The sequence below is a fragment of the Podarcis filfolensis genome (assembly GCF_964270895.1).
Source record: "Podarcis filfolensis genome assembly, chromosome: 11".
NCBI classification, from domain to species: Eukaryota; Metazoa; Chordata; class Lepidosauria; order Squamata; family Lacertidae; genus Podarcis; species Podarcis filfolensis.
Window position 1 is genome coordinate 40,507,095 of NC_139613.1, and position 27,579 is coordinate 40,534,673.

The window sequence follows — 27,579 nt, forward strand, 5'->3', positions numbered from 1 at the left end:
GCCACTGTCAACTATCTATAAAAAAACCAGGATATTTCTCTTACCTTCCCAAAGAGCAGGTCTAGAAGCATTAAAATATCCTGAAAGGCAAGACTATCATCAGCTGGCACAAACTTTAGGCCAGGCATGTCCAAAGTCCATTTTGGAGGCCTAATCCGGCCTGCTGGTCAGTTTAATCCGGCCCTGTGGCAGTTTATTTCCTGGGCTAAAATCATAAAAAAGCTCAACAACTTCGATCCTAAAAAAAGTTGGCCCTTTGGTCAGCCCTCACAGCCCTTTACTTCATCAAATCTGGCCCTCTTTGTAAAAGTTTGGACACCACTGCTTTAGGCACTTGATGAGGGCTCATGATAATAATAATAATTTATTATTTGTACCCCGCCCATCTGGCTGAGTTTCCCCAGCCACTCTGGGCGGCTTCCACAGAGACCAAAAATACACTAAAATGTCACACATTAAAAACTTCCCTGAACAGGCCTGCTTTAAGATATCTTCTGAATGTCAGGTAGTTGTTTATTGCTTTGACATCTGATGGGAGGGCGTTCCACAGGGCGGGTGCCACTACCGAGAAGGCCCTCTATCTTGGTTCCCTGTAACTTGGCTTCTCGCAATGAGGGAACCGCCAGAAGGCCCTCGGCGCTGGACCTCAGCGTCTGGGCAGAACGATGGGGGTGGAGATGCTCCTTCACTTTTGCAGGTGCTCCTCCAGTGAACACCAAGCAGTTGTTATAGGAATTGCTTACAATGCTTTGCAGGAACCAAATGGGCAATTGCAGTGGCAGCCAACTTGCATTTATCAGAAACGTACTGATGCTTCTACCGCCTTCCCCGACTCCATTTCCCTGGCTTGTAAGCCTGCCAACTCCCAACTACAGGAGGAAGTAAAGGGGAGGAAGAGGAGAGGCGCCAGCCATCCAGTACACGCTGGCATGGTGGGCTTACAGGAACACTGGGCTCCCCTTGCCCAAGAGGACAACATGCTCAGAGACACCTCAAAGTTTCAGAAACTCATCGCTGTGTATGCTGTTCTCAAAATTAAAACATGCTCGCAGCAGCTCACAAAAGCAGAGGCTGCGTAAGATAATCCACCAACAATTAAGAGACACGACAAAACTTGTATAGCTATATCAACTGCAGTTTAATTAAAACTTCTCATATTAATAAATGAATAATAAAATTCAAAACCCCACTGATGCTGTAATTCATAAGGCCTAACATTAAAAATACAAGAATGTAATCCAGATAACAGCAAATAATGCATCTCCAAAACTGAATATTGACCCCCAGCAACAACCACTAAACAATAACCCCACCCTGATAGCCTCTGCAGAAGCAGAATAATCACAATAATCCCAGGCCAGGTGGAAATGGACAGAGAGAAGGGGCAAGGTCTTATCGGACTCCCAGCAAGATGGTCTCTGGCACCTTCAATATTATTTTAGGGTCCAGGTATATATGTATAGTTGTGGCCCCTTTTGTATTTATTTTTTAGGGTGGTGGGTTGTGTTGGAGTTGCCTTTTTCATATATGTTATGTTACATACGTTTTAGATATATGTTAGGGTGTGTTTTGGGGTTTTTTAATGCTAGGTTTTGATGTTTGTATAATTTGGATCATTTCTTATGAAAGAAGTGAATAATAAATATATAAATGGAATGACTTGGAAACATGGCTCTCGGCTGTTTGGGTCTTTAAAGTTTCATAGATGCCGTTTGAATTGAGCTTGGAAATAGACAGGGAGGCAGCACAGATGACAAAGGGCTGGTATTATATGATCCTTTTTGTTTGCTTCACTGTTTTGGACAAGCTGAACTTCCCTGACCATTTCTAAAGCAGTGTCATCATAGTTGGTATATCAGCTGAAGCTGATAAAAGAAATTCTGAGCCATGAAATTCACCTGTTCCTCAAGGGAGTGTGATGGCAAAGACACACCAGATCTTGGGGGGCGGGCAGCTGCCGGTCCTCACAGAACAGTTTATACACCCCTCAACTGATCAAGCAAACCACCCACTAACAGGATACACAGTGGTATCTAGTAAAGTTTTACTGAGAGTTGATTTGAAATTAATGGATCAAACTTAATGGGTCATGTTCATTCATTTCAATGGCTCTACTTTGAGTAAAGCATAGTTGAAGACCACTGGAAATACTATTGCTATTTGTCATTGGCTGTGCATTAATCAGCCTATGCTTTTTACAGTCTCAGTTCTAAAATATCCAGGACACATCAAATAAGCAGAATGAGTTGAAAAGAAGTGTGTAGCCTAGACTTGCATGTTCCCATTTTTAAAAGAAACTCAACACATGTAAATCAGACGTTTGTTCTTTTCTAGACTAGTCATTTGGGATTTACATTTTTGCCCTGTTCCAGCAAGAGATATCCCCGTGTTTACCTGATTCAGATTCTTTTCTGGTCACCACCAAACTTGATTGATGCATTTGCTTGTATATCAGCCTTTGCTAACTCAGTTTCCTCCAGATATTTTGGACTAGAGCTCCCATCAGATTCTGCCAGCTGCCATAGATGAACATGCACATGTCTACCTGGGACTGCTAGGTCCAAAGCATGGTAAGATTTGGATTGAGCCATTCTGTTCTAGTCTGGGTTTGTTTGCTTTTAAGTAAAAGAAAAATAAAAGAATTTAAAACTAGTATGAAAGACTTATTGATCCATGTCTGTATGGAAAGGTCTCTTCTCTCCCATTCAGCCTATACCTGGTCTTTAGCCCCGTGCCAGTTCCCAGCAGTAGAGACAAAATGACAGAGTAGCTGGAAAGATTACAGGTGTGTGGAAGGTTTATACTTACTTTAATTTTGCAGAATTTTAGTTAGCTACATGGTTTGTTTCCTGTAATCACACTTTTCTACATGAAGTTTCTACGAGTTTCTGTGGAAAACCCAGGTAGATGGGTGGGGTATAAATAATAAAATTATTATTATTATTATTATTATTATTATTATTATTAGTCTACCAAATATTTTTAAAGGCCACAATTCAGTTTCAGATTTTGTTATAAACCTAAATCTTGCGCTCTTTAAGGCTGTGCACATCTTAACACACAACAAGGCTGTCCTTTTCCTTAATTTGGATCAAAGCTGGTTTGATGGGAAATGTATCAAAACAAGATAGAAATGAATTGTGGTTCATGTTGTGTGTATACTGCTTCTCAAAACACTGCTGGGTGCACACTGGATGCAGAGTAGATGGGGCTAACAGTATGTATATGTGAATGCCGGGACTAAATTAGTCAAGCAACTCTTTAATCTCCTCTTTAGATACTTGCACCAATGTTAGCTTTCACCCATTGTGAGCTCAAAGCCAAATCAATTGGCAGTGAACCCACCTAAGGCTAAATCAAGAGAGATTAACACAGAATCATTCAGCTGCCCATAAAAAAATCAAGCTTACGTCACTCGAGTCTTAACAGCAGATACAAGACTGCTGAGCCATAGTTCTCCTTATATGCATTCATCCACCCACCTTCCTACCCTCCCATATACTTACTCCTGAGATTTTTATTTTTTTAAAAAAAAAAGATAGAAAAGCCTCTCCTTATCTCACTCAGTGCAAATAAATAATAGCCAGTTTTACATAACATTTGAGAGGCTATTTGGATAAAGCTGTAACAGTTAAATTAAGGCTTAAAGCTGAAGTGGGCTAAAAGTTTCACATTTGAAAAGCACGAATTTAGATTGTGGCATGAAATGATGTGCTCTCATAATAGAACCTTTTTAAAAAAAAATCTAAAAATGTACTTTATGTTAAATTGAAAGGGTTTTTGGAAACCGTCAGTAAGAGCTTAGAGAAGTGCGAGGAAAAGTGTCCGTAATGATGGAGGAGTATCTTAGGGTGCTCTGTGGCAGTTCCTGAATCAGTGAGGTGACTCAATGGAGATTTACGAAGCTGATGACTGGGCCACCTATAGACCGGGTGCTCTAAAAATGGGCTCCATCTATTATAAGGCTGGCTACAGCCGGAAAGATAGCTGGAATCATTTGAAGACATGCAGAGATATTGAGAAGCTGAAACTGTTGCAGTGATAAGATTTGTGTGTGTAAACTGTGTGTGTGAAATGAGAAGTGGAGATAACTGCTGATGAAGGTAGCTAGAAGACAACAAGAGGGTGACATCATGCAAGGTAAAGAAAGCAGAAAAAGATGCAGGGGGTGGAAGCATTAAAACAACTGAAATGAATGTGGGGTCCCCTCTATAAATATGGATCCCATATATATTGCATTCAACCAATTACTTATCCTTGAAGGATTTTTTTTGGGTTGGAAAGGGACACAGCTCAGTGGTATAGTGTATGATAATGCATGCAGAATGGGCAGCAGGTGATGTAAAATGACCCAAACAGCTGTTATCAGTCAGAAAAAGACAACGTTGGATCAGATAGTATAAAGCAGCTCCACATTTTGAAGTTATGAATTAAATCAAGATCAGAAAAATAAAATCAGCAACTAAAACATGCTTGTTTGCCTTCAATCTAATCCAGATTAAGGGCTGAATTGCAAGGATCGGGGTAGGCAACAGATCCAAACTTCTCTTTTATAAAGGAAAAATACTCTAGAGGGGATAAACCAATGCTTTTAAGCATGAGGCGTAATACCGTTGCCTTTCTTTTGCAAATACCGAACCTGCAAGTCTAAGAAAGCTCTTCAAAAATTCCTCTGCAATCAACTCACCTTCTCCAAACATTTAGGGAGGGCAAGGGGAGAGAGAATAGTTGCATGTAAAAAATGAAACCATCAACATTGTGCTGAAGCAGGCCCCTCTGCCAAATCTTTACAGTATGTCAATCTACAAAAATGCACACATAAGTCTGGAATGTCTTGTTTGTATGTTTGCACTTTGAAGAACAGACTCAGCAATCCCTTTTCCAAATTTACCAATAACCAAAAGGAAAACAAAACAATCTGTCTGTGTTGTCAGTTGTGTAAAGTGAGGGAGATGGAGAAGAGTTATTTCCTCATTTGTCAGGGATTTTCTATAGGCACCGAAACAGGAAAATTCAATAGTCCATTACATTCGGCGGATCTTGTGAGCTGAACAAGTTAAAATTCACTGTCATGCAAACATTTTAGATGCTTTCTTAAATGGACTTGTTTTAAAGCTGGGTTTGTTTGTTTGCTTGCTTACTGCAAGGCTGGCATTCATCAGGAGGTCTGAGAGATATTAACAGCAATGCCAATTCTGCCCGATTTTCTTTTGTGGCTTTGCATGCAATGACACTGAAAACAGTAGCAGATGTTTGCCTTTCCAAGTGATGCTTTGTTGATGTGTGTGCGTGCGTGCCCTGGACCAACAGGACCACCTTTGCATTCCACAATTTTCTGCTTCCTTTGTAAAAATTACATAATGGGTTTTTTTCTGTGTTCAACTTCAATACTTGAGCAGACCAAAACTCCTCCTTCTCTGCCAACCCCCCCCCCCCCGGGCTACTGATGCCCAGCAGGCAATCACACAGGTAATATATGATTTGCTGTTGAGGGGAACTCCTACAAAGCTGTCTGTGGTAAATGTATCATTTTCTGCTGGGGATGATGAGATACGCTATATTTTGTTGTAATTGATGCATGGAATGTGCCATTTGTCATCGAGAAAAGGACCCTCATCTGAACTGCAGGTGGCATGGTGGTCTGGCTGAGAGGACAGGGAAGTAGATATGGTGGCAGATGAATCCCATATTTAATTTGGCCCAGCTTGAAGGGGACTGGTCTCTACTTAACATGGGGCCATCTTATTTGAGCCGGGCTCTTTTAATTTTCAAATTCTCACCCCCCCCATTTCTAATACTTGCCTAATTCCTGAATGAAACAAGAGCAAAGTTTCATGAGTAGCAAAAATATAGTTCCCACTGTGTGTTTCCTCTTTTTTTTTACAGCTAATTACAAGGTTAAGAGCAATGCAGAACAACTGAAATATATTAATTACAGAGATTGGTGCACTTCTAAAAGTGAAAAAATGCTGAGGCATCATTTTCATTCATTGTCTTTATTTGTGAAAATACTGCCACTATTTAAGTGGATATAAAGCCCTGCATTTATATGCATTCACATACGTTTGTGACATGCCAAGCAAAATCCACTGTACAGGGTTTTTGTTCCTTTTGCAAAGGCTTTTAGTCTCAATTTGAAATATCTAATAAGAAAACATTCAAAGAACTGTCACGGAAATGACACAGCAAGCCCTTTCTGTCCTCAGGAATTGATGCTGCGAGACTGGACTTGTGATTTATACAAACATACTAATGTTGTTTTCAGAGCTGTGCTGCCTAAAGTCTTCTAGATTAGCCAAACATTTTGACAATAATGGCAACTCTTCAGGTGAAGCCTGAACATTTGATATTTTGGATTAAAACACTTTAACCTTTAAAAAACAAATACACAGTGTTGCATGGGAGGAGAAGAATCACCCTTTATCAAATTGTTACATTCTAAAGGTTACTTATTGCCCTGTCTGTGTTTCCAGTGTCTGCTTGTCAACTGTCTTCAAATTTAACCCTTCACAATAGTTTAACAGGCTTAAAACTAACCATTTCATCACAACATTCTCTGCACATATAAACCTGTTTTGGATTCCAAACGTTTTGCACTGTGGCAACTTCAGGTATGGCAGAACAGTTGGGCAGCAGAAAGTTATACCCTGGAACTGGGCACTTTCAGGACTGGGTCTTTAATTAGCTTAACAATAAAAACCATAATTCATTTGTTTTAATTCAGTATTTACTAACCAGCGATGACAGAAGAGTAAGGCGCAATACTACACATGCCTATTCAGAAGGAAGTCCCACTGTGTTCAATGGAAGTTACTTCCAAGTAAGTGTGTATAAGGATACCTGTCTATGATAACTTTATTGGGTCAGTTTACAGGGGCACATTTCTCCAGCTGAAAATGAATCCAGATACATGACTGCACAGAGAAAGATTAGTTTAAACACATGGCTGTGCTTATGCTGAACCAGCAACCATTTCTGTGGGTCTGGAAAACTGTAGCGAAGAGTTCACACTAGACTTTCTCAATATGATCTATACATGTGATTGCGCAGAAGAAGGAAACATTCTGAATCCACTAAGCTGTATATCTGCAAAGGCATAGCTCGAAGAACCATGCACAATGTTTTAAACAGAGATTGGGGGCTCTCATATTCCTTCCCACTGCAGCTTCCATCCACCCTGAAAAAACATGAATTGATATGTGATGTGGCATACAGCCTAGGGAAAGGGATTGGAGAGAAACCGCCTGCCATAAAGGAGCAAAAATGCCTTCCACTTGTGCATGGGTCACTTGGGACATGCCCCAATATGTAACCTGGCAAGTTTGAATGTAACAGGAAACTCTGGATTTTTACGCGAGCCATTTTAGGTTCTGGGTTCATGTGTTTCCCCCTAGCATCTGCTTTTAAACAAACCATAGTTCTTCACTACATCCAAACATGGGGAATGGTGGCTTTTTTTAAACTACAGTGAGTGAGCATGTCAGCATCGGGAACCACTTCTGGATTGTCTGAACTAACTGTAGTTTTAACTAACCAGTGTTCTCTGAGTTCAGGTGCAATGAGGAGCTATGGTTTGTCTAAAAGTGGAACCAGATACATCCAACTGCCTTTGGCATGCCCCAGGAGAGGTGAAGAGATATTGTACAGACCAAGGCTCACCACAGTTCTTTCACAGAGTGGGAAAAACTATGAATTTTTATCTCTGAATTGGTCATTTATCTTTATGTTTTTCAGATTTGCTTAGTGAATATTGTTAAAAATGAAAACATTGTGGGAAACTGGAAGGTGCAAGCATGGAGAAACCAAATGAAGGGCACATTCAGCTGGGAACAACTGCTACAGAAGCCTGTCTCAAAATAACATGCATTCACAAGATACTGAAAACTAGATGCAGGGCAAAAAGATCACTTTGGCAGCACCAACAGAAACCAGCAGGATCATCTGCTTAAATATCCATTCCACATGAGTCCAGCATTTATTAAAGATTCCATCCAAAATAAAGATTTGTCATCAAAATGTTATATTCTTGCATCACAGTTATCTGTGAATTTTCACAACTGTGCAGCTCAAACACACAAATGTGGGTAGCATCCATTTAAGATCAGTCTCTAATTTAAGTGAGTCCAGGAAAGGAATCAACACTTCCTATCTGAAAGGAAATATGAGCAGCAAGAATAAGGAAAAAACATGAAAGAAAAAAGTGTAATGTATTATTACATTGCTGAAACTACCCACAGAACTAGCAGAAACCCACTTCAATAAATTTGCCAAAAGGCTTTTAAACATCAGATTTATGTATACAAAAATCTTACAATGCATCTTTAAAGAGTTGTTTCTATCCTGAACTTGTAGTAGGAAAAAAACACACACATCCAAATAGTGTTTCAATTTTATGTAAACTTACAGTTATGTTGCATCAAAAAAAGTTGCAAACCCTCTGCAACATTTTACTCAACTTGCAGGTGTTTAGGTTGACAAATAAACTTTCCAAAAAAATTAAATATATCTGACCAGGTTTCTCTTTCAATATTTCCACGAAAAGACAGAATAGACATTTCCCACTACATTGAACGATACATACATATATGTATGTATATGTATATTCAATATTAAAAGCTTAACATATATTTAATATAAAGCAAAAATATTCATAAAAAACTTAACAGTGTTCAAATGTTCAGCCTGAATCTGCCGAGTATTTGACTATCACATCATGAATTAAGAGGCAGTTGACATATTGGGTGTCCAGCCCATCTGGTAAGCCCGTTCCAAAGTTCTCTTGCAGTCTTGTAGTACAGTACTGAAAGTGATGTGCGGATGCTGCTGCACTAGTTGTTCCACAGTCACTTCATTCACCTGCAAACAAAAGAAATAATCTGTCACTTATGTTAAAAAAGGGGGGGAGGAGTCAACAATGGATTCGTCATGTGGCTGGCTAATTTGGATCTGAGTAAAAGAACAGTGATTTGTTAAGAGGATCTTCACAAATATCTTCTCGAGATGGTTTTCGTTTTATACTACTTGGTGAGAATGAACTTAGAATTAAGGTCCCTTTTTTGGGTAACAGTTGTAATGTCGGCCATCAATAATTAAAATATACAAGCCACGCAGGTCAGGAGCATCCCTGCTAGACCTTATCCAGAGATCCCACCTTTGTTCCTTGATCATACAAAGCAATCAGAAAGACCTAATTAAACTTAACACCTTTACAACCGCTGTGCTGCGAGGGGATTAATTTGTCAATTATTTTAAAGCTGATTGTAGTTCATATCACAGAAACAGACAGCTTCCATGGTCCTTTTAGATAAATAATAGATTAACCTAAGAACCACAACTTTTAGGTAGCTTTCTTTGGAACCTTTATTGAACATATAAAGATACATCAATATTTAATTTAAATACTCAGCTGCCTAAATCTGATGGAGTGTCTCAGCAGAACAACTGCTCACTTTGCATTTACTATTTTCGTGCCCTATGTCCAACTAATATGAGATAACAAGCCCAGTAATACCCACGACAACCACTTTCCATTCTTGCCACAAATAAGTATTCACTTTCCTTGAATTCCTCCTTGGCAGAAATCTTTTAAGCACAACCAAAACACCTTAAATATCCACCTACTTTCAACCTCCCCCCCCCTCAAAAAAAGAATCCCCAACTGAAGCAATTGTGCTAGGCAGTGCAGAGAATGAACAGTGATTGCATTTTATGACAGGGATAAATGACGGGTTTAATCTACAGTTCTTCTGCTTTGATAATAGAAACACTCAATCTTCATTGGGAGATTTGTCAACTGAAGAGCAACTTGGATAGAAAATAGGTTTAACTTCTTTTCCAAGAACACAGAGACCCTGCAAGCTCTAAACACTTTTGTAAACAACTACATTACAGCAACACCAAAGGTGTCTAAAAGCAGCAACTGCCTTTTAATAAATCAGAATGAGATCTGTGATGGTACAAGCCCCTTAGTAGCTTGGACACATCAGTAAATCACATTTTAAAAGCTGAGAAGAAAGTAGTCCCAAGAATGGATTCTGCTCTGCTTCTGCGTCTGTTATATGTGGATGATAATTTAGGCCCTACAAAGTTGTTGCAAAGATTACTGAAATAAGGTTGGGAAAGTGTTATGTGAAAACAAAGTATTAATTAGCATTATTAAGGGTAATTATAAAACCCACAACTCAAGAATATACCCCAACCCATAAATACTATTTCTAAAAAATGCACACATCTAAATTGCTAGTAAAGAAAAAGAGAAATGATTTTCTTTGGTAGTAATGTCATAAGCCTCCATGTATTGCTTCTGATGAAAACACTGTCATATCTCAAACACTGATGGAGAAAACATCTCCAAGGAGCAAGGGGCAATACAGTGGTACCTCGGGTTAAGTACTTAATTCGTTCTGGAGGTCCGTACATCAAACTGGGATGAGTACCTGCAAATGCATTCTTCACCCTCAAAAACGGGCAAGATGAAAGTGGGCGTGCATATACATGAATAACTATGTCACATATCTCCTCATAAGCACAGAGGAAGCGGTTCGTGCCCACTGCACATACAGGAGTCCTTTATCACTGGGTATGTGATCTACACCTGTGAAGGAATCTGTTTTTTCCTACACAAAACATCTTTCTGACATAAAACAGCATGAAATCTGTAGTTAATCATGCATGATGATAGTATATACATAGATTTCACTTCTGTGCCTTCTGTGTAGCAACAACTGAAATGAGGGAAGCTGCCCAAAATAAGGAACTCCATTTGGAAGCTGGAGAAGTACAGTGCTACCTTGGTTTTCGAATATTTCGGAAGTTGAACATTTCGGTTTTCAAATGCTTTTCAGAAGTCTAATGTGCCATGCAGCTTCCATATTGAGTTTTCCGTAAGTAAATGCTTCCGTTCTCAAACGTTTCAGAAGTCGAAGGGTCTTCCGGAATGGATTACGTTTGAAAACCGAGGTACCACTGTACTAAAATAAATAATGGCTAACCACTAGTGCCAATTAAAGCCCCAAGGATCAACTTTCTGTTGACAAAAAATATTTTTGACAAGCTACAATTTATTCATTAAATTCTAATAAAAACTAGGAGGTGGTACATATATATGGTACTAGCACTAATGATGGAAGGTCTTCAGTCCATAGGCAGAAGTGAACACTGTTCCTCTTGCAGGTGTTTTCTCTGTGATATTTGATTCCAATACTCATGGTGAACTCTGTGGACAGAGAAATGTATCCAATGTCCAACCCTCACATTTGTTCTGGGCTGAAAAACTTTTATGCAACCACCACCTTTGCCTTGCTTACAATTAATGGACTAGGCAGGTTTATGTGCTATCCTGCTGCTCTACAGGTATTATTTCCTCAAGTCATTTTTTTTAAAAAAATAACAACAAATGTTTGACTTTTTAAAAACCTAATAGTTGAATGAATAACATTCTCAGGTGGCCCAATTATAATTCCTGCCTGTAGCTGCAACACAATGAAAGGTTTGTGGAGTCATTTTGTGTGATGTGCTATGCACTTGATCTGTTAAGGCCGATATGTTCCAGAGAGTTTCAATGATTACCTCAGTGCTTAGGGGCTTAGGACTAGTTGAATAACACACACACAGAGACACAGCACAACATCTGCATTCTGGATTTCCTGAATGTTAAGGCAAACAATGTGCTTCGATTTAAATTATGGATCGAAAGCAACAGCAGTGGCCTGGTAATGAATGCACCTGGTGAAAGCCAGTGTTCACCAGAATACTGATGCAACACTTAGTCAAAATGAATTACAGAAAGGGCAGGATTAAGACCTTTAGAGGCCCTAAGCACTGAAAGGATTATGGTGTCCTCCATATGTAACACAAAATAAAAGCAACACTAAACCATCAAATAAAGGATTATTCTTTTTAAATGACACAAATATTATGCAGATCTAGTCTGTCCTGAAACACTGTTGTTCACGAGACTTTTTTATTCTTCTCAGCTGAGAAAGAAAGTTTTCTGTGGAGCAGTTAGTAATTATCAATGTTAGAAAAATATGCAGTGCAAGCTCTACATTTGGAAATACTCTTTGTATTCCCTCTTTTACTCTTGTGTCATGAAGTGACTGAATTTCACTTCTCCTGTTTCATTAAACTTTGTGCACATATAACAGTGGAACTGCTGTAGTTCTCCATATGTTCAAGTCAACAGGGTATGAGTCATTAGTGGTCATTAATGGTCTGCTAATGATTGTTAGAGGTTTGGACTATTAAGGAATGCAGTTAATTAGTTAATTTTCTATGAGTCAGCAGAGATGACTCATTCCCCACAATGCACCTGCAGACATCTTGTGACTCTCTTATTTGTGTTACTGGGCAGAGTTGGTAAGTAACTTTGCATATAAAAGGGATCAGGTTACAGCATACTGTTCGGCCCATGGTAGGAGATTGCAAGAAGTGCTGAAGGCATTGTTGAAGGTTATCTGTTAGGACTGTGGATTCGAGTGAAGACTAATTGAAGTGATCTTCAGAGGAAGAAGTTCAGTACTCAGTACTTTGCAAGGACTTGGTTCTCTCTCTCTCTCTCTCTCTCTCTCTCTCATTTTTATACATTTCAAATTAAACATTTTACAAACTTTAAAATATCCAATGACTTCCCTTCTTCTCCTTCCATGGTTCATATTAGATACCATACTTTCCTGCATATTTTACTATAACCATTCAAATCAATTTTACACTTTTACATCAATCAAATATTGTTAACTCTGTTGAATTTATCTTAATTCTGCCAGTGCTTTCAGCTGTGTACAATTATTTTCCATATATTCAATAAATATTTTCCACTCTTCTTTTCTGGCACCTAGGAATTTCTGTCTGTGCTCTAGTTTTTTGGGGGAAGGTAAATTTAAACATTTTTTTCAACTCATTATAAATTATTTCCCAATATTATTTCACCTTTCTACATGTCCACCACATATGAAAAAAGGTTCCCCCTCCCTTTTCTTTTCTTTACATTTCCAACACGTATCCGAGTCTGCTTTCTGTATCTTAGCCAGTCTATTTGGAATTAAATACCATCTATGAATCATTTTCAAGCAGTTGTCTTTCAGAAAATAACACACAGTAAAATTCAAATCATTTTTCCAAAGTTTCTTCCAAAGGTTTAGGTCTATATTGTGTCCTATATCTATTGCCCAGTATCTATTGCCCAGTGTGTCATAGATGCTTTAACTAGCTTATCCTTTGTTTCCCATTCTAATAAGAAATTATACATTTTATACAGAAGTTTATCCTTATTTTGTAACAGTTCTTTTTCAAATTGTGAGTTTTGGTCCAACCCCCCCCCTTTTTTGGTCTACCTTAAACCTATCATATATCAGGTGGTATTGTAACATATCCGTAACTTGGCTTCTTAAGTTCTCCATAGGTTTCAGTCTGGGTTCGCCCCTTGCATAGTCCAGCAATTCTCTGTAAGTCGCCTATTGTCTGTCCATATCAACTCTCTTAACAGTAATTGCTTCAATGGTGTCAGGCGGCAGAGGATCCAACCCCCACGGCAGGATAATACAAGGAAAAGTTCTTACCAACTGCTTTTTATTCAATATACGGGTGCTGAAAAGTGCCCTCTGCCTTTGAGCTCTTTGCTCTCCTATTTCTAATACTCGCCGGGTTCTAGGAGAGGGGGATCTGGAATGCTTTCTAAAGACACTGTGTCCGTCAGTTTTCGTCCTTCTGGTGCTTCTTCCTTCTCCTTCTCCTCTCCCATTATTTCCCGGCTTTTCCGCTCATCTGCCTCTGAGCGGTGATCTCTCTCAAACCCCTAAACCGTCTTCTTCTCTGGAAGGGTCAGGCTGGGGAGGCAGTCTCCACCACTCCTCCTCTGCCCAGTCCCTGACAGTAACCTAGACTGACTCTTATATTTCTTTTTAAGGGTAAAGAAAGATATGGGCTTCAATACCAAACTGACCTTAATAGAGGTTAGCCAGTGCACTGGTAATTTTGGATTAGTAAACCAGACTTCCTGTCTTGCTGCAAACAATTTAAATATGTAAATGTCACAATCATTATTTGTACCCCTGCAATCTGACATTGTAAACCACCCACGGATGTTTGAAACCCGATTTTGTAACGTATTAGCCTCTTTATGCTTTGTTAAGTTCAGCTAGATAGGCCCTGAAAAAATGGAGGCATCTTATGAAGTTTCTTGTTCGTGTACAATATTGTTAAAAGCTCCAAATAATTATGCTACTAAGTAAAAGGGAAATGCTGGTGCTACCCACAGCAATTACAATGTTTGTAGCTGTCATAAGAAAACAAAATTGATATCTATAGACCAGCTTTCCCTGTATAATTTCTCTCTCTGAAGCACTGTGTTTTATGTAGGTCTATAGAAATGGCGTATGCTGCACTTTGAGGGTTTGTAGTTATTAAAGGTTAGTGGTTCTTTTACCACTTCACTTCTAATTTACAGTAGAAGCAAGACAAAAAGAAATGTAAGTCATCTATACTCACTTGCTTCCTGGTTATAGATAATTTATGAAAAGGGATTTATTAGAAATTATAAACAATGTGGGGATGAATTGGTTAAACTGGAGATGTGAAATAATCTAAAACTTTTCTTCCTGAGCAATTCAGTAAGCACTTTTCAGTCATAGACTTAATAGAAAGCTTCTCCATTTCCCTTCAAAAGCATATTTTGTTCTATCTTTTAAAAAGCTAATGTTGCAAATCTAAATTTAAAATAAGAACACGTTGGATAGGGTTGGAGTGGATGAAAGCATTGAAGTAAATTGTTTTCTAATAGGATTCTCTGAGTGAGAGGATCTGGTATACCCAATATTACACACAGTACTCCATATTATACAATATTGCACACAATTGCTTCATATTTGATTTGAACAAATTACAGCCATTTGTGGCTGGAAATAAACGCTGCATATTTAGAAAAGATTAGGTTTTGTAATTCTCTACAAGAACCACAAGTTATTTCAAGTCTTTCTTTTTTGTTTAAAACCATTTTTAAAATACTGTTTTATTTTAATATTTACCAGCTTACTGAGATACAGTGGTACCTCAGGTTAAGTACTTAATTCGTTCCGGAGGTCCGTTCTTAACCTGAAGCACTACTTTAGCTAATGGGGCCTCTTGCTGCCTCTGCGCCACCGGAGCACGATTTCTGTTCTTATCCTGAAGCAAAGTTCTTAACCTGAAGCACTATTTCTGGGTTAGCGGAGTGTGTAACTTGAAGCGTATGTAACCTGAAGCGTATGTAACCCGAGGTACCACTGCAATGTGAAGGAAACTTTTGTACTATCTACCAGAAATAGCCACACGACTTGATATTGACATCACCTATCTTTTTAACAGCTCTTCGTCCTTTGATATTAATACGGCAAAGTTATATTAATGATCAGATAAATATGATTCTCAGGCTTACAGTTAAAAGTACAGGGAAGCATTCCGCACTTGCAATGCATGAAAAATTTACTTCAGATCCTAATTTGGCACTTGATTTGGGAACCCAATTTGATTCAGACCAATTCAGAAGCTGCCTAATTTGACTTGGGTCCAAACCAAAACCCCAATATGGAAATCATCTCCATTAACTATTATGAAGAACATTTTGTAATGGCTGTAACAATTTTACTTTTGGAAATAACTGGATGAAATTTTTGTGGTTACGTTTCATTATTATTTATTTTGTCTCGCCAAATCCATTATAAAAGGTAAAATATATAAGACATAATAAAAACAGAATAAAATACATTGCAAAGATAAAATAATTACTTTTACAAAAGAAAAAAGAAAGTGTGGTGAATACTGCAAATTTTCAGAAAGATACCTGCTGTGCTTTCCTGTAAGGACAGTAGTTAAAAAGGTAACCACTTAACACCCCCTACTGTTCCATATAAACATTTGTATGAAAATAGGGACGCGGGTGGCGCTGTGGGTAAAACCTCAGTGCCTAGGACTTGCCAATCGCATGGTCGGCGGTTCGAATCCCCGCGGCGGGGTGAGCTCCTGTCTTTCGGTCCCAGCTCCTGCCCACCTAGCAGTTCGAAAGCACCCCTAAGTGCAAGTAGATAAATAGGTACCGCTTTATAGCGGGAAGGTAAACGGCGTTTCCGTGTGCTGTGCTGGTGCTGGCTCGCCAGAGCAGCTTCGTCACGCTGGCTACGTGACCCGGAAGTGTCTCCGGACAGCGCTGGCCCCCGGCCTCTTAAGTGAGATGGGTGCACAACCCTAGAGTCGGACACGACTGGCCCGTACGGGCAGAGGTACCTTTACCTTTACCTTTTTAGCATACATTACAGAGTACCTTTAGGTAAGAAACTTGCTGAAATTCAGAAGAATGGATAAGGCATTTTGTACTAGGTGCCTTGAAAATTGATTTTTTTGCGGGGCGGGTAATAAAAGGGATTCACTTTCCTTCCTGTGGTTTTGTGGAGAAGAATGTTAGTATGAAAACAGTACGCATCATATAGGAGCTCCTAACAAAGTAACCTGCAAAATTTCAGAATCCCGAATGGAAGGCTATAAAGAACTATGATGAATTGCAGGGTGGAATTTTCAGGGGTTTTTAGGGCAGGCATGGCCAAACTTGGCCCTCCAGATGTTTCTGGGACTACAATTCCCATCATCCCTGACCACTGGTCCTGTTAGCTAGGGATGATGGGAGTTGTAGTCCCAAAACATCTGGAGGGCCAAGTTTGGCCATGCCTGCTCTAGGGGTTCACAAAATGTCCTTAGCTGCTTACTTAGCAACTATGCAGCAGCAGGTGACATGGTGGGGGATACCAGTGTTGTTGCATCTTACTGGGGCAGTGTGGGCATGGGGCAGGGGCGAAGTTGGGGCTGTATAGGTCCACAGACAGAGCTAATTCCTGCACTATCCCAGTTGTGGGGCACCTCCACATCTGGGCAGCTGCACAGTGTGACTTCTGGCTCTGTCAAGAAGGAGTAGTGATTGATGTTCCTGTCTTACCCCTGAGGAACAATGACACTAGATGTCATGTCCTTAGTCATTGGGTGCTACTGCTCTTATGCAAAGATCTCCAACTAGGTCTTATATCATGTTCCTTGAAACTGAGCCTCCATTAACTGGGCAAAACAATGAAAGTCATTTTAAGAATACTTGGTTTAAACTGATAAAACAACACTTAAGACTGCATGGAGACATAAAATTGCTATTTCTCATGGCCTAAGATTATGAAGCCAGTTCCTAACCCCTTATAGCAGTGAATGTGTTGCTTCCAACACTGTACTTGGAAATCAAAAAGACCACAGTAAATGGCAACTTAATGAGAAATGAATTAATCTGATTATTTTCATGGTGTGGATCAATAGAATAGCCACTAGTGACATCTATAGCCTAGAGGCAGTTATATAATCGATGGAATCAAACAGAGCCTGCCTTTACTCAGCCCTGCAGTTTCTCTGATCTTTTTTGGCAAGGCCCTTGACGCCTTTGTAATTCTAAATTTATTTCAAGTGCGTTTCAAAGAAATTCTGAAGAGATGATGTCATGAAGAGTATTTTGGTATTGATTGCTGAAATCTATTGCTGTATGCCCCATCTATTTCTCTTTGTTTCTGAGCTCCTTACTTGCATGCCAGGCAATGCCACATAAGAAGGGAACGGCTATCAGGTATAGCAATATTAAATAACATTTGGGAAAAGGCTAAGAAGCACCCGGGGGAGGGGCAGGCTGGACCAATGTGTGGCCCCCACCCAACTTTATGAAAGAACATTTTTCTGCCACAGTGGCATTTGAAAACCCTTCTCATTAACGTTCTGGGCACTGGCATTTGGAAGAAGAAATTAGTTCTGCATGAAGTTAGAAAAGCGAAGGAAGTGGTTTTGTATGATAACTTCTCTATTCTCTGGATGTGGAAGAGGCATGTAGCTCTTAGAGCTGCCAACACGGCATTTTAAACATTTTAAATTCAGGATAGAGCTTCCGAAAATTTGTTCTTTTTATGGCTACTTTCCTCATTCTCCTGCACATAAGAGGTTTAACAAGCAAGTTAAATGACCCCCAATAGTCCCCCTAATGCCACACTTTACAGCATTCTCATCAAGATACCCAATATACGTTTCCCATTAATCAGAAACAGTTTTCCCCATTTGTGCTGCAGCCGTCTCGCAGATTTTTATTCCTGCTAGCTCAGTTGTCTCCCTACACAGCATGCAGTCCCTTTGTAGAAAGCCAGGAAAGCATAAGCCAGCAATTAAAGGAATAAAGAATATACAGTATGCGTAGTTTAACTGATGTTGTACTAAAAACTGTTTGCAACATCAAGGTCATTGATTGTCTTTAGCAGCTCAAGACAGGATAAATATATTGCTTTTATTAAGTCTTTCCTGATTGTACAAGCTGTTTTAACTAAACCCACAAAAGATATGTATGTAAAATTGATCAGGTGACTCGGGGTCAAATCTAAATCCCAGGGTCAAGTAACCCTTTGAACAGCCTAAGTAGATAATCTTAGCCCAATTCATCAAAGGAGACTCTCACACACTTTTCTTCTCTTGGCTTTTACAAAACATTCAAGTTTAAGGTATTATGTTCCATCAATTCACAAAATAGTGGTTCTTCGGCTCGGAAGCTAGACTTTTTATAGCTTCATATTTACAATTTGCTTTTGTAAAAAGAGAATGCAGGAAGCAGGAGCTTCTTAACGTGTTTCTAAACGGTAAAGGGGAAAAAAATATATGGGAAATTTAAGAATCAAGGCCATTGAGTTGAAACATTTCTCCTCTGAGTGAGCTACACAAAGCTCTTTGGTTCATCTGTTTTTACAATGAGGATTTGTGATCAAGGTTACTGAGCTGAAAATTATTTCTTTTGAAAGTCAGATGGCAGTATTTTTTTGCTATTACTGCATTCTGTGTTTTAAGACAAGACAGACTGCTTTATTAATGTCATGACCCACTAAAGACAGAAATTATAAAATTCAGAAAGCAGCAAAAAAATGTACTAACATCACTGACTCAGTATCAGAGATGCTTATCATATGTCCAATATGCAATTGCTGCTTTTTTTGTTTTGTTAATAACTGCTAATGTGAATGCAATTGTGTGGAGTAAATGGACACGCCACTCTTGCCTATGTAACATAGCTTTTTATGCACCCCCCCCAAATTCTTACCTTATCACATCGCATTAGTCCCAAGTATCTGAGCGACTTACTACTTTGAGCAATTTGGGTGGCTCCCTGATCTGTGATTTCTTTGCACCATCCCACGTCCACAGTCTCTATTGTCATACTGTATCGGCCAATGGCTATCAGTGCTACAAAACATAAAAAACACAAGAGAAACAAAACACAGGGGTGAAATGTTAAGCAGCAAAATATTTTAAATATTATATATTTCAAAAAAACAAGTTTATATTGTCAAACCATATATACATGTGTGTATATAAAGAACAGTCTATACCAAGTTGCATTTCCCCCCTAACACACTGAAAGGTGCATATTGCTATAAAAATGATCAAGCTGCCTTTTAAAATCACAAAGAATCCCTTTCATAGGTAAGCTGCATTGCCCAAAACAACACAGAGTCTAAATTTCAAGGATTGGAAAACGGCATATGATTTATTTTTATAAAATGAATTAATATTTGGGTTTGGATGAAATATTAACACAATATTAATAATCATTTGTTCCAAAATGTCTTAAGAATTCTTTGTGAAGAAAACCATAGGAGCCATGTGTGCATTCTTGAAGAGGTTTCCTGAATCCCTACTGGCTAAAACTTGCCAGGTGATTTTTAAAAGGAGAGCATCAAGGTAATTTTAACATATAATGAAGAAGGTACACAAAATATTAGCCCAGTTAGTGCTTTTGCACTCTGTAGTAGCAACTTTGCCTTTATTAGCAAGGCAGGATTTGTGCTTCTGACTATCAGCTGGTCTCAAACGATCTCCTCTGCCTTTTACTTTACTTTGGCCAACCCAACTTGGATGTTCTTATTTGTGATGGAATGAAAACTGCTCTATTAACTACCAACTCCCTTCAACTAGGTACTTGGCTTTATTTAAATATTATCAATGGAAGTTCAAAGGTTATGTACATTACAGTGTCTACAGACACGGCTCAATGAATTACATTGTATATTAAATCTCTTGTCGTTTTCCGATGAGTAAGAAAAATTAACAAAGACTGCCTAAAAGCCAATTTAACAATTAGCTAGGATAAAACTCAGTTATTCTCTCAGGGCAAGAAATTTTTTTTTTTATTTTTTTTTTGCAGCACACACATGGAAAATATATATTTATATTTGGTTTTGGACATACTATCTCCAGGCTAACCATTAATCTTGCAAAGCCAATTCTAAGCATCATGTTTTGCAATGTGATGTCATGAATTGTAGCACTCTTAATATTATTTGACAATTATATATTTCTAGCACATTCTTGACAAATATGCTACTTAAAACCACCTACACTTTTAAAGGTTTTTTTTTAATGACTGTGATTCTGACTGTGTGTTTGCATTGCTGAGCAAAACAGGCAAAATTTCCTAGCTAGAACAAAATGATATATTGGCGCAAATAGCCAAACTAGCAACACTTGTAAGATGGAAGTGCTTGCTAAGAAAATGTTAACATGTTATGACGGGGCTGAAAGCCGGATTGAAGTCCAGATTCAGAAGTCCATACTCCATGGAACACTTTGACTTCGAATGCACTCCCGATTCTTCCTTTTGAACTTGATGCCACACATTATGATGTCACATGCTGTCATCATCATATGTGGTCATATGATGTCATAACGTGTCATGTAATGGACAAGTGGCTGTGGTTTGGGGCTAACTGGGGCATTTTGTGAGTGTTGCTGCTGTCGGCAGTGAGCTGAATGCTCTGACACAGCCTTAGCCAACAGGCATTGGCAGACTGTCTAGCAACTCGCTGAGCTTTTATTTTTAGTTGATCAAGAAGTATTCAGTCAGTTAAGCTAATCCATCAATCCCCTAATTGGATCCCACTTTATTACTGTATATACACCAAATGATGGAAACCCTGTGCTACAATACTCACACATTGTAAATACCAGCAGGTCTCCATGTATTTGTGTTTTTTTCCTATTGAAGGACTACTATACCCATGAGCACCTCTCCAATTACTATAAAGGTAAAGCCTAGACCCTGTGGAGCTGTTCTTTCCCCCAGTCCCACTACATAAAATGTGAACAAGTTAAGAATAAGACACCTGAGCAACAATGAACAACAAAGCAAGAGCTTCTCAATTTCCATTCCCTGCAACCCCTCCTGTCCATTTAAAGGCGACATGGTACTAGTAGAACTTGCTTTTTTGTTATAAAAGAAAAGAAATCTAATTTATATCAGTTATGTATCAACTAGAAACCAGTACTGAACAGCTACTGATAATGGCCTTCTTCTTATAGTGCTTGTCCTTAAATTATATTTACTATAGTCATCAGTTGGCCAATGAACTATCAGGTGGCCTATGATAGCCACTTACAAGAAAGTGCAGGGCTTTAGTACAAGGAAAATTGGAAAATCGTTTAGGGAAGACCAGTGGGAAATAGCTGGTGTAATAGAATGGAAATGAACTAAGAAAACTGTAGACCCATTATTAAGAACTTTTTATAATGGATCAACTGGACAGTGGAATATTCATCTCTAGGGAAGTAGCAAGTGTCTTGCTGCTCAAGTCCTTTAAAATATGCTGACAAAACTCTTCAGATATTAAACTGTAAAAGGCCATAGTAGCAGTTTTTGAATAATATAAAAAGCTTACCAACTTTATTTCTATTAAAGGAGTAAATAAAAACCCTGTGTAGAGTGCAGTTTCATATAAATTTCATATAAATTGATCCTTGATGCAGTGGTTAATGCCAAAAGGAAAATGGCTTTGTTTGTGGGATTCAGGAGCACGGTTCCTTGTACGACAAATTCCAAGCTGCTTTGTGATCTGCCTGATCAATGTGCTGCAACTGTTGAGGCCTGGAAATTTCTCAGCTCAACCAAGATTTCAACAGCACACAAAGATTATGGAGATGGCTGTGTTTAGTCCCAGTATTACATAATAGTTATGTCTATTCGCAAAGTTATGCAACCAAAATGGCATCAGCTTTCCTTAAGAGGGAGGTAACAGCACAATTTAGTCCAACAATGGTAGAAGTACAAAATAAATAAATAAATCTTTTGAACTCTAAAGAAGGAAAGCTCTGTGAAGCAGCAGAGGGGTAATGGAATTGGATGGTGAAGAGAGAGAAGCTGGCTGTTGCAAACCAGGAAACTTCAAAATGTTTGTGATCAGCAGGCAGACAGGCAGGAGAGGCTCATAAGATAGGTAAGGAAGATATTAGAAAGTGGGTAGTTGTATCTCGTCTCTCCTACTCAACTGTCCTTTGCTCTCTCCCCTTTTCTTTCAACTAGCACAAGAAATATGTGATTTTAAAAAAGAAAAAGAATATTGGTTATTGAAAATGGGAGATGGGGGTGGGTTGGATTCGGTTTACTAGAGCCCCTAACAGCTCATAGGGTTTGGGAAGAGGGCATTGGTGGTTTAGGAGGTGAGGATAAAGTACATTTTGTTTTAGATCCCATTTGTAATTTGGATTGCCAGTCAATACACACATGTAAATCTGAACATATTCAAAGAGAAATACAATTGGGCAATAGTTACTTTCTTCCTGTCTAGGAGAGAAAGTAAGTCCAGGTGTTAGCACAGCTTGTTAGTGTAAGGTTACCAGACGTCCCCATTTCCTGGGGACAGTCCCCAGGTTTACAAATCAGTCCCCTGGCAAAACCCATCTATTTAGTAGGAAGTTGAAAAGTGTCCCCGGATTCATTGAAAAAAATCTGGTACCCATATGTTAGTACATGGCTGACTGACAAATAACAGATAATTTGTGAGGATACTGGGCAAAAGAGCTCTTGTTCGGTTTTGTGGCTTTATAAAAGGATTGTGCTGTTTAGCATCCCCATATGAACAAATCCTGGTTATTAATGTTCTAGCCTGTGTGAACATTCCAGAGAATCTAATCCAGCACAAAGCCTCTGAGCTAATGAGCCACCTAGAGCTGTCCTCTTCGCAGGAGACCACTGACTTCAAATAATGGTCCTCTTCACACCTACTTGCAGCTGTGTGAAAGCTGCTTCCCCAAGGTGTTCTCTGATGCAGCTGCAGTATGAGTGAGATTGCCGCAGCCGTGTGGGCGGAGCCAACTGCATGAGTCTTTTCTAACTGATGGCTCTCATGAGACAGTCCAGACATGCCATCCTTGTTTTATGTCCCACACCATCTTTAAGAGGCATCAATTCACTACGACATGAACGTGCTTAGCTACCTCAGAGCACAAGCCCTATGCAATTTACCCAGAAGCAAATCGCACTGGCAACAATGAGACTTACTCCCATGCATATGACGGGATGCTCAACTCACACAAAAGAGAGTCACCGTAGGCTTTCTGATTTGAAACGCTAAAACAAAGCTCATCTGTTATTTTGCACGGTGATATAACTCACAAGTGAATAAACTGTCTTCCTTACAAGCTAAGCTGAACAGAAGATAAATATTTAAATGTTGCGCTTGTAATACATTGTTAGGAAACATGGAAATTCTATGAGAGAAGAAAACAGATGACCGAGATATTGTCTGCACACATTTTCATAGCAGACCTACCATCATTTTTTTTTTAGATGGGAAGAATGCTGTAGTAAGAAAAGCTGTATGCGCCACCTGCCTCAGGCTGCTCGAGGTCTCCTGTGGTAATTTTGTAGTTATACATTTATGCACATGTGGACGTACCACAGTTTGTAAAAATGACGTATGGGACCACAGTGAAATATAGAGGATACAGGGGCATGACTACGCTGGGAAGCCAATCTAATACGATGCCCTGAGGAAATGGAAGGAAGTGAGTCAGACTACATCCCTATAGCAGCCAGTCTAGTTTTTCTGAGAACTTTAGCAAGTCTAGTTAAATTCCCTCTTTCCGAATGCATATTTTGACCTTCACTGGGAAACGAGGCGACAAATTTCTCAACTAGTGGCCAAGGAGCAAGAGTGAATCAATAACTTTGCATGGACGGATAAAAATACTTCTACATCTTTATTATTCAAAAGATAATAAAGCAGTCAGAGATCTGTTGAAACTAATAATCTAAACTGTATTTTTTTTTTTTACATGAAATTCAAAATAAATCCAAGCCACACTGCACAGCTCACTCTAATGGGCTTTTCTTCTGCCTACATCTCAGGTCACTGAATAAAAAGACATAATATGGGAATTCATCGCAACATATCTGTAGATCCAAGGGAAATAGGAACAAAGCATGAGCCTTAATTTCAAATTTTCTTGCTTCTGACAGTTGGTATCACTCCAAGCCTCAACATGAATTAATCTTAACAAGGCTTTTGTATTTGTTCATAACCCAATGTTCAGTGACACAAACACAGAGCTCTAAATTGAGGGGCACAGCCAGTGACCACGATATTGTATCTTGCCATTAAGTTAATTATGATTAACTAAACTTGAGTTGATCTCATTTGCTCATATAAATCAATATAAATGGATGCTTAGATTGTGTATTACTGAGACTCTGGGAAAATTGAACAAAATTAAAAAGGGCTTCACACTGTGAATCATCACAAGTAGACTTAAAAAGTAATGAAGGAACTGTTTCCAGACACCCCCTTCAGAGTTTCTCATTATTAAACCTTTCAATTTGTGTCCTACTGAACCCAGAAGAACTACTGAGGCTGTGTTGTCAATGACATGCATGATAGAATTTACAGCAATATATTTTCGGTGGACTCATCAAATTACTTCCAAATAATGACAGTTACAATACATATCCCAGGATAAGGTGTAACTGGATAGACCTTAATTGCATCTTCTGCAGATTAATAAAGCTTCTAACATTAATTAGCTGTCCTGTATAAAGAATGGGATAAAACTTCTTGAAAATAGTTGCGTGTAATCACCCCGGGAACTCTTTAAACAGTAATTAACATGATGGAAATGCAAATAAAAATGTTGAGTCCTAAGGGCTTGAAAAAGGCTACTTTCTCCTAAAGTATTTTTCAGCACACTTCAGATTTAGCAGCATAATTTCAGTCTTCAAAATATTCACTAATAGGAATCATATCCTGAGGGAACATGCAAAAAAAAAGAAAAAGAAAAAGAAAAAAACAGCACTTTAACATGGAAAAATTTGTCTTCAAGAGGAGAGACAATAATACCATAGGTAGTGATAGTGATTTTATAATGCTTATTGAACAGTCATTTGGTCAGATAATGGTGGAAAGATGTATACTGGCTATATGTGCCAATTTATCCAAGCTAATATAATGCCCTGATAGAAAAACAACCGTTAGTCACAATACTAAACAATTAAAGAAAGGAAGGAAGGAATGGATAATTTAATAAAGGTGACAACAGCTATGGTGGTGGCAGTGATACTAAGGAGTGTCATACTGTGGAAAAAAATCTGAGGTAGGATATCACTGGATACATGTAAAATTATCCATACACTTGAACACTTTGAATCTCATGTTAGTTCTACTCAAGAGTAGATCTACTGAAATTAATGGAGATGCCTAACTTATATCCAACATTTTCAGTGAGTATACTCTGAGTAGGACTTTGTTTGACACAACTCTATATGTTATGCTCAGCAAGTAAGATTATGCTGGCAAAATGGCACTGAGAATATGCCAGTGTTTGAATTACGCTAGTTGCTTCTTTAAAATCTTACAAGGCTTATATTGTAGTATTGCGCTTGTCCCAGTTATTTCAATGGGCCCATGTAGGAAAACTTCCTTGCGGATGCCCACAGTCATTAAATATAATTGCTCTGCATATATGACAGCCATGGAATTAATGGAGAGATGTTATTACATTTTTATGACAGCGAAATTAACTTACCAGTTGAAAGTTTTGTTTATCTAAAGAAAGGCAGCGGGTCAATAGAGTTACTGCTTGAAACTTAAAACTTCAGTACCAGTTTACTTCAGTAGATTTTTTTTTCTTCCAAGGAGCTATAAAAGTAATTATTTTTACTCTGTCTGCTAGTCTGGAGTTTCAGTGAACATTGCTCACCGACAGCAACTGTCCTGGTCCAGATAATTTTCAACACTGAGTGCACCTTTGTGCATGTAGTGTAAAAAATAATTTTGATCCTTGTGATGGATCAATACTTTGTTTTTCTCAGCTGTGAGCATTGCTCGTATTTTGGACATTTCTCCTATAGTACTATATTGAAGGAATTATATCCCCAAACTGAGATGAGCTTCCACGATGTTTTACTGTTATTGCAATGTGTCTTAGTTCATCCTTTACTTCTCAATCATATTGACAAAAATAGTTTCTAAAAAGTTTAAACATCTTTTAACTTTAAACAGTATTTGTGTCGCATCTATCTGTACTGGTTTCATTGTGTGCTGCAATTATTTCACTGCATTCTTTGCTCATTTAAAGTGCTTTGTTTTACTTTGGGAAATCCATTAACTAATCATCAGATGGAATGAATGTTCGCTAAAGGTGAACTCCAGATCTTTCTTCTTTCTTCATACAAGCAAGCAATTTCAGATAAGACCACCAGAACAATTCTAGTAGATCATACCAATCGTCCACTTAGCTCAATATCCTATCTTTCACAGAAGACAGCACTGGATGTGAAATGAGTATACCAGCTTGCATTTCCTCTTCCTACCACCTCTTTTCCTGGTATCATTTGCTCGCATAACCTGCTAAAGGGATAACAGTAACACACTAGAAACACAAATTGATTAAACACTACTAAATGTGTTGATAAATAAAGGTTAGGTTATCTGATTTCTAAGAACATTGCAACAAAAATGCTCTGCATATCTTTTTTGGGGAACTATGAATTTACATTGATATTCTGTCATCTGGCATATATTAGGAAGGTAATAAACTAGTTTCTGTTAAACAGGTAAAGTGCCCCCTTTTGATTTTTTTAATATTGCTTTACGGACAAAATAAATGAACATGTGCAGAGGTTCATTCACCTCTGAAGGGAACTTTAAGTTTTAAAAACCATGCATAAACCAAGATTCCCTTAGAGAGAGAGAGAGAGAGAGAGAGAGAGTGCACACGCATGCGCATGTGCACACACACACACACACACACACACACATTCTCTCAGGCATATGCAGCTCAAACATATGTCTAAGCTAAGGACACATTTGTATATGCCACTGAATAACACACCCATTCCATGTAGGTTATATGCAGCTTTTTGGCTATTTGAAAGCATGGACAATGCTAAGTCAGATATTGGTTTTTGGCTAAGTACATGTTCAGGAGGAAAAATCACAATGGAAAAAATGAAATGAAAATGAAAAAAATTCCCTTCTTTGTGGGCAGTGGAAAACTATATTTAAAAATGGATTTGATATTGCTAATGATTACCATTAATATAAATAAATATTTTCTGAGGATGATTATACAAATTAACAGGCTTTCCCCTCTCAATTTTGTTTTATGCTGGTATTACTAAGGATACATTCCCATCACATCATGCATATTCCACAGTATGATTGTCATCAGATGCAAGACGCACATTAAGTCAAGGGATTTTTTGCTTTTGTTTTAACCAATTACACA

The 27,579-nt window shown here is 38.5% G+C and overlaps 1 protein-coding gene and 1 long non-coding RNA gene across 2 annotated transcripts in view; one reads left to right on the forward strand and one right to left on the reverse strand.

Annotated features, from left to right (window-relative positions):
• Positions 1 to 693: 693 nt before the first annotated feature.
• LOC310745098 lies at positions 694 to 8,021 on the forward strand. The gene is made up of 2 exons (XR_014539932.1): positions 694 to 2,570; positions 7,735 to 8,021. It is a non-coding gene; the product is annotated as an uncharacterized lncRNA (long non-coding RNA).
• Positions 5,981 to 27,579, reverse strand: part of FBXL17 (F-box and leucine rich repeat protein 17) — a 145,305-nt gene continuing 123,706 nt past the window's right edge. The window contains exons 8-9 of the mRNA XM_083576842.1: positions 19,124 to 19,266; positions 5,981 to 8,856 (exon numbers count right to left, since the gene is read on the reverse strand). Coding sequence (XP_083432968.1) covers positions 8,719 to 8,856; positions 19,124 to 19,266 — 281 coding nt within the window. The 3' untranslated portion in view covers positions 5,981 to 8,718. The remainder of the gene's footprint in view (positions 8,857 to 19,123; positions 19,267 to 27,579) is intronic.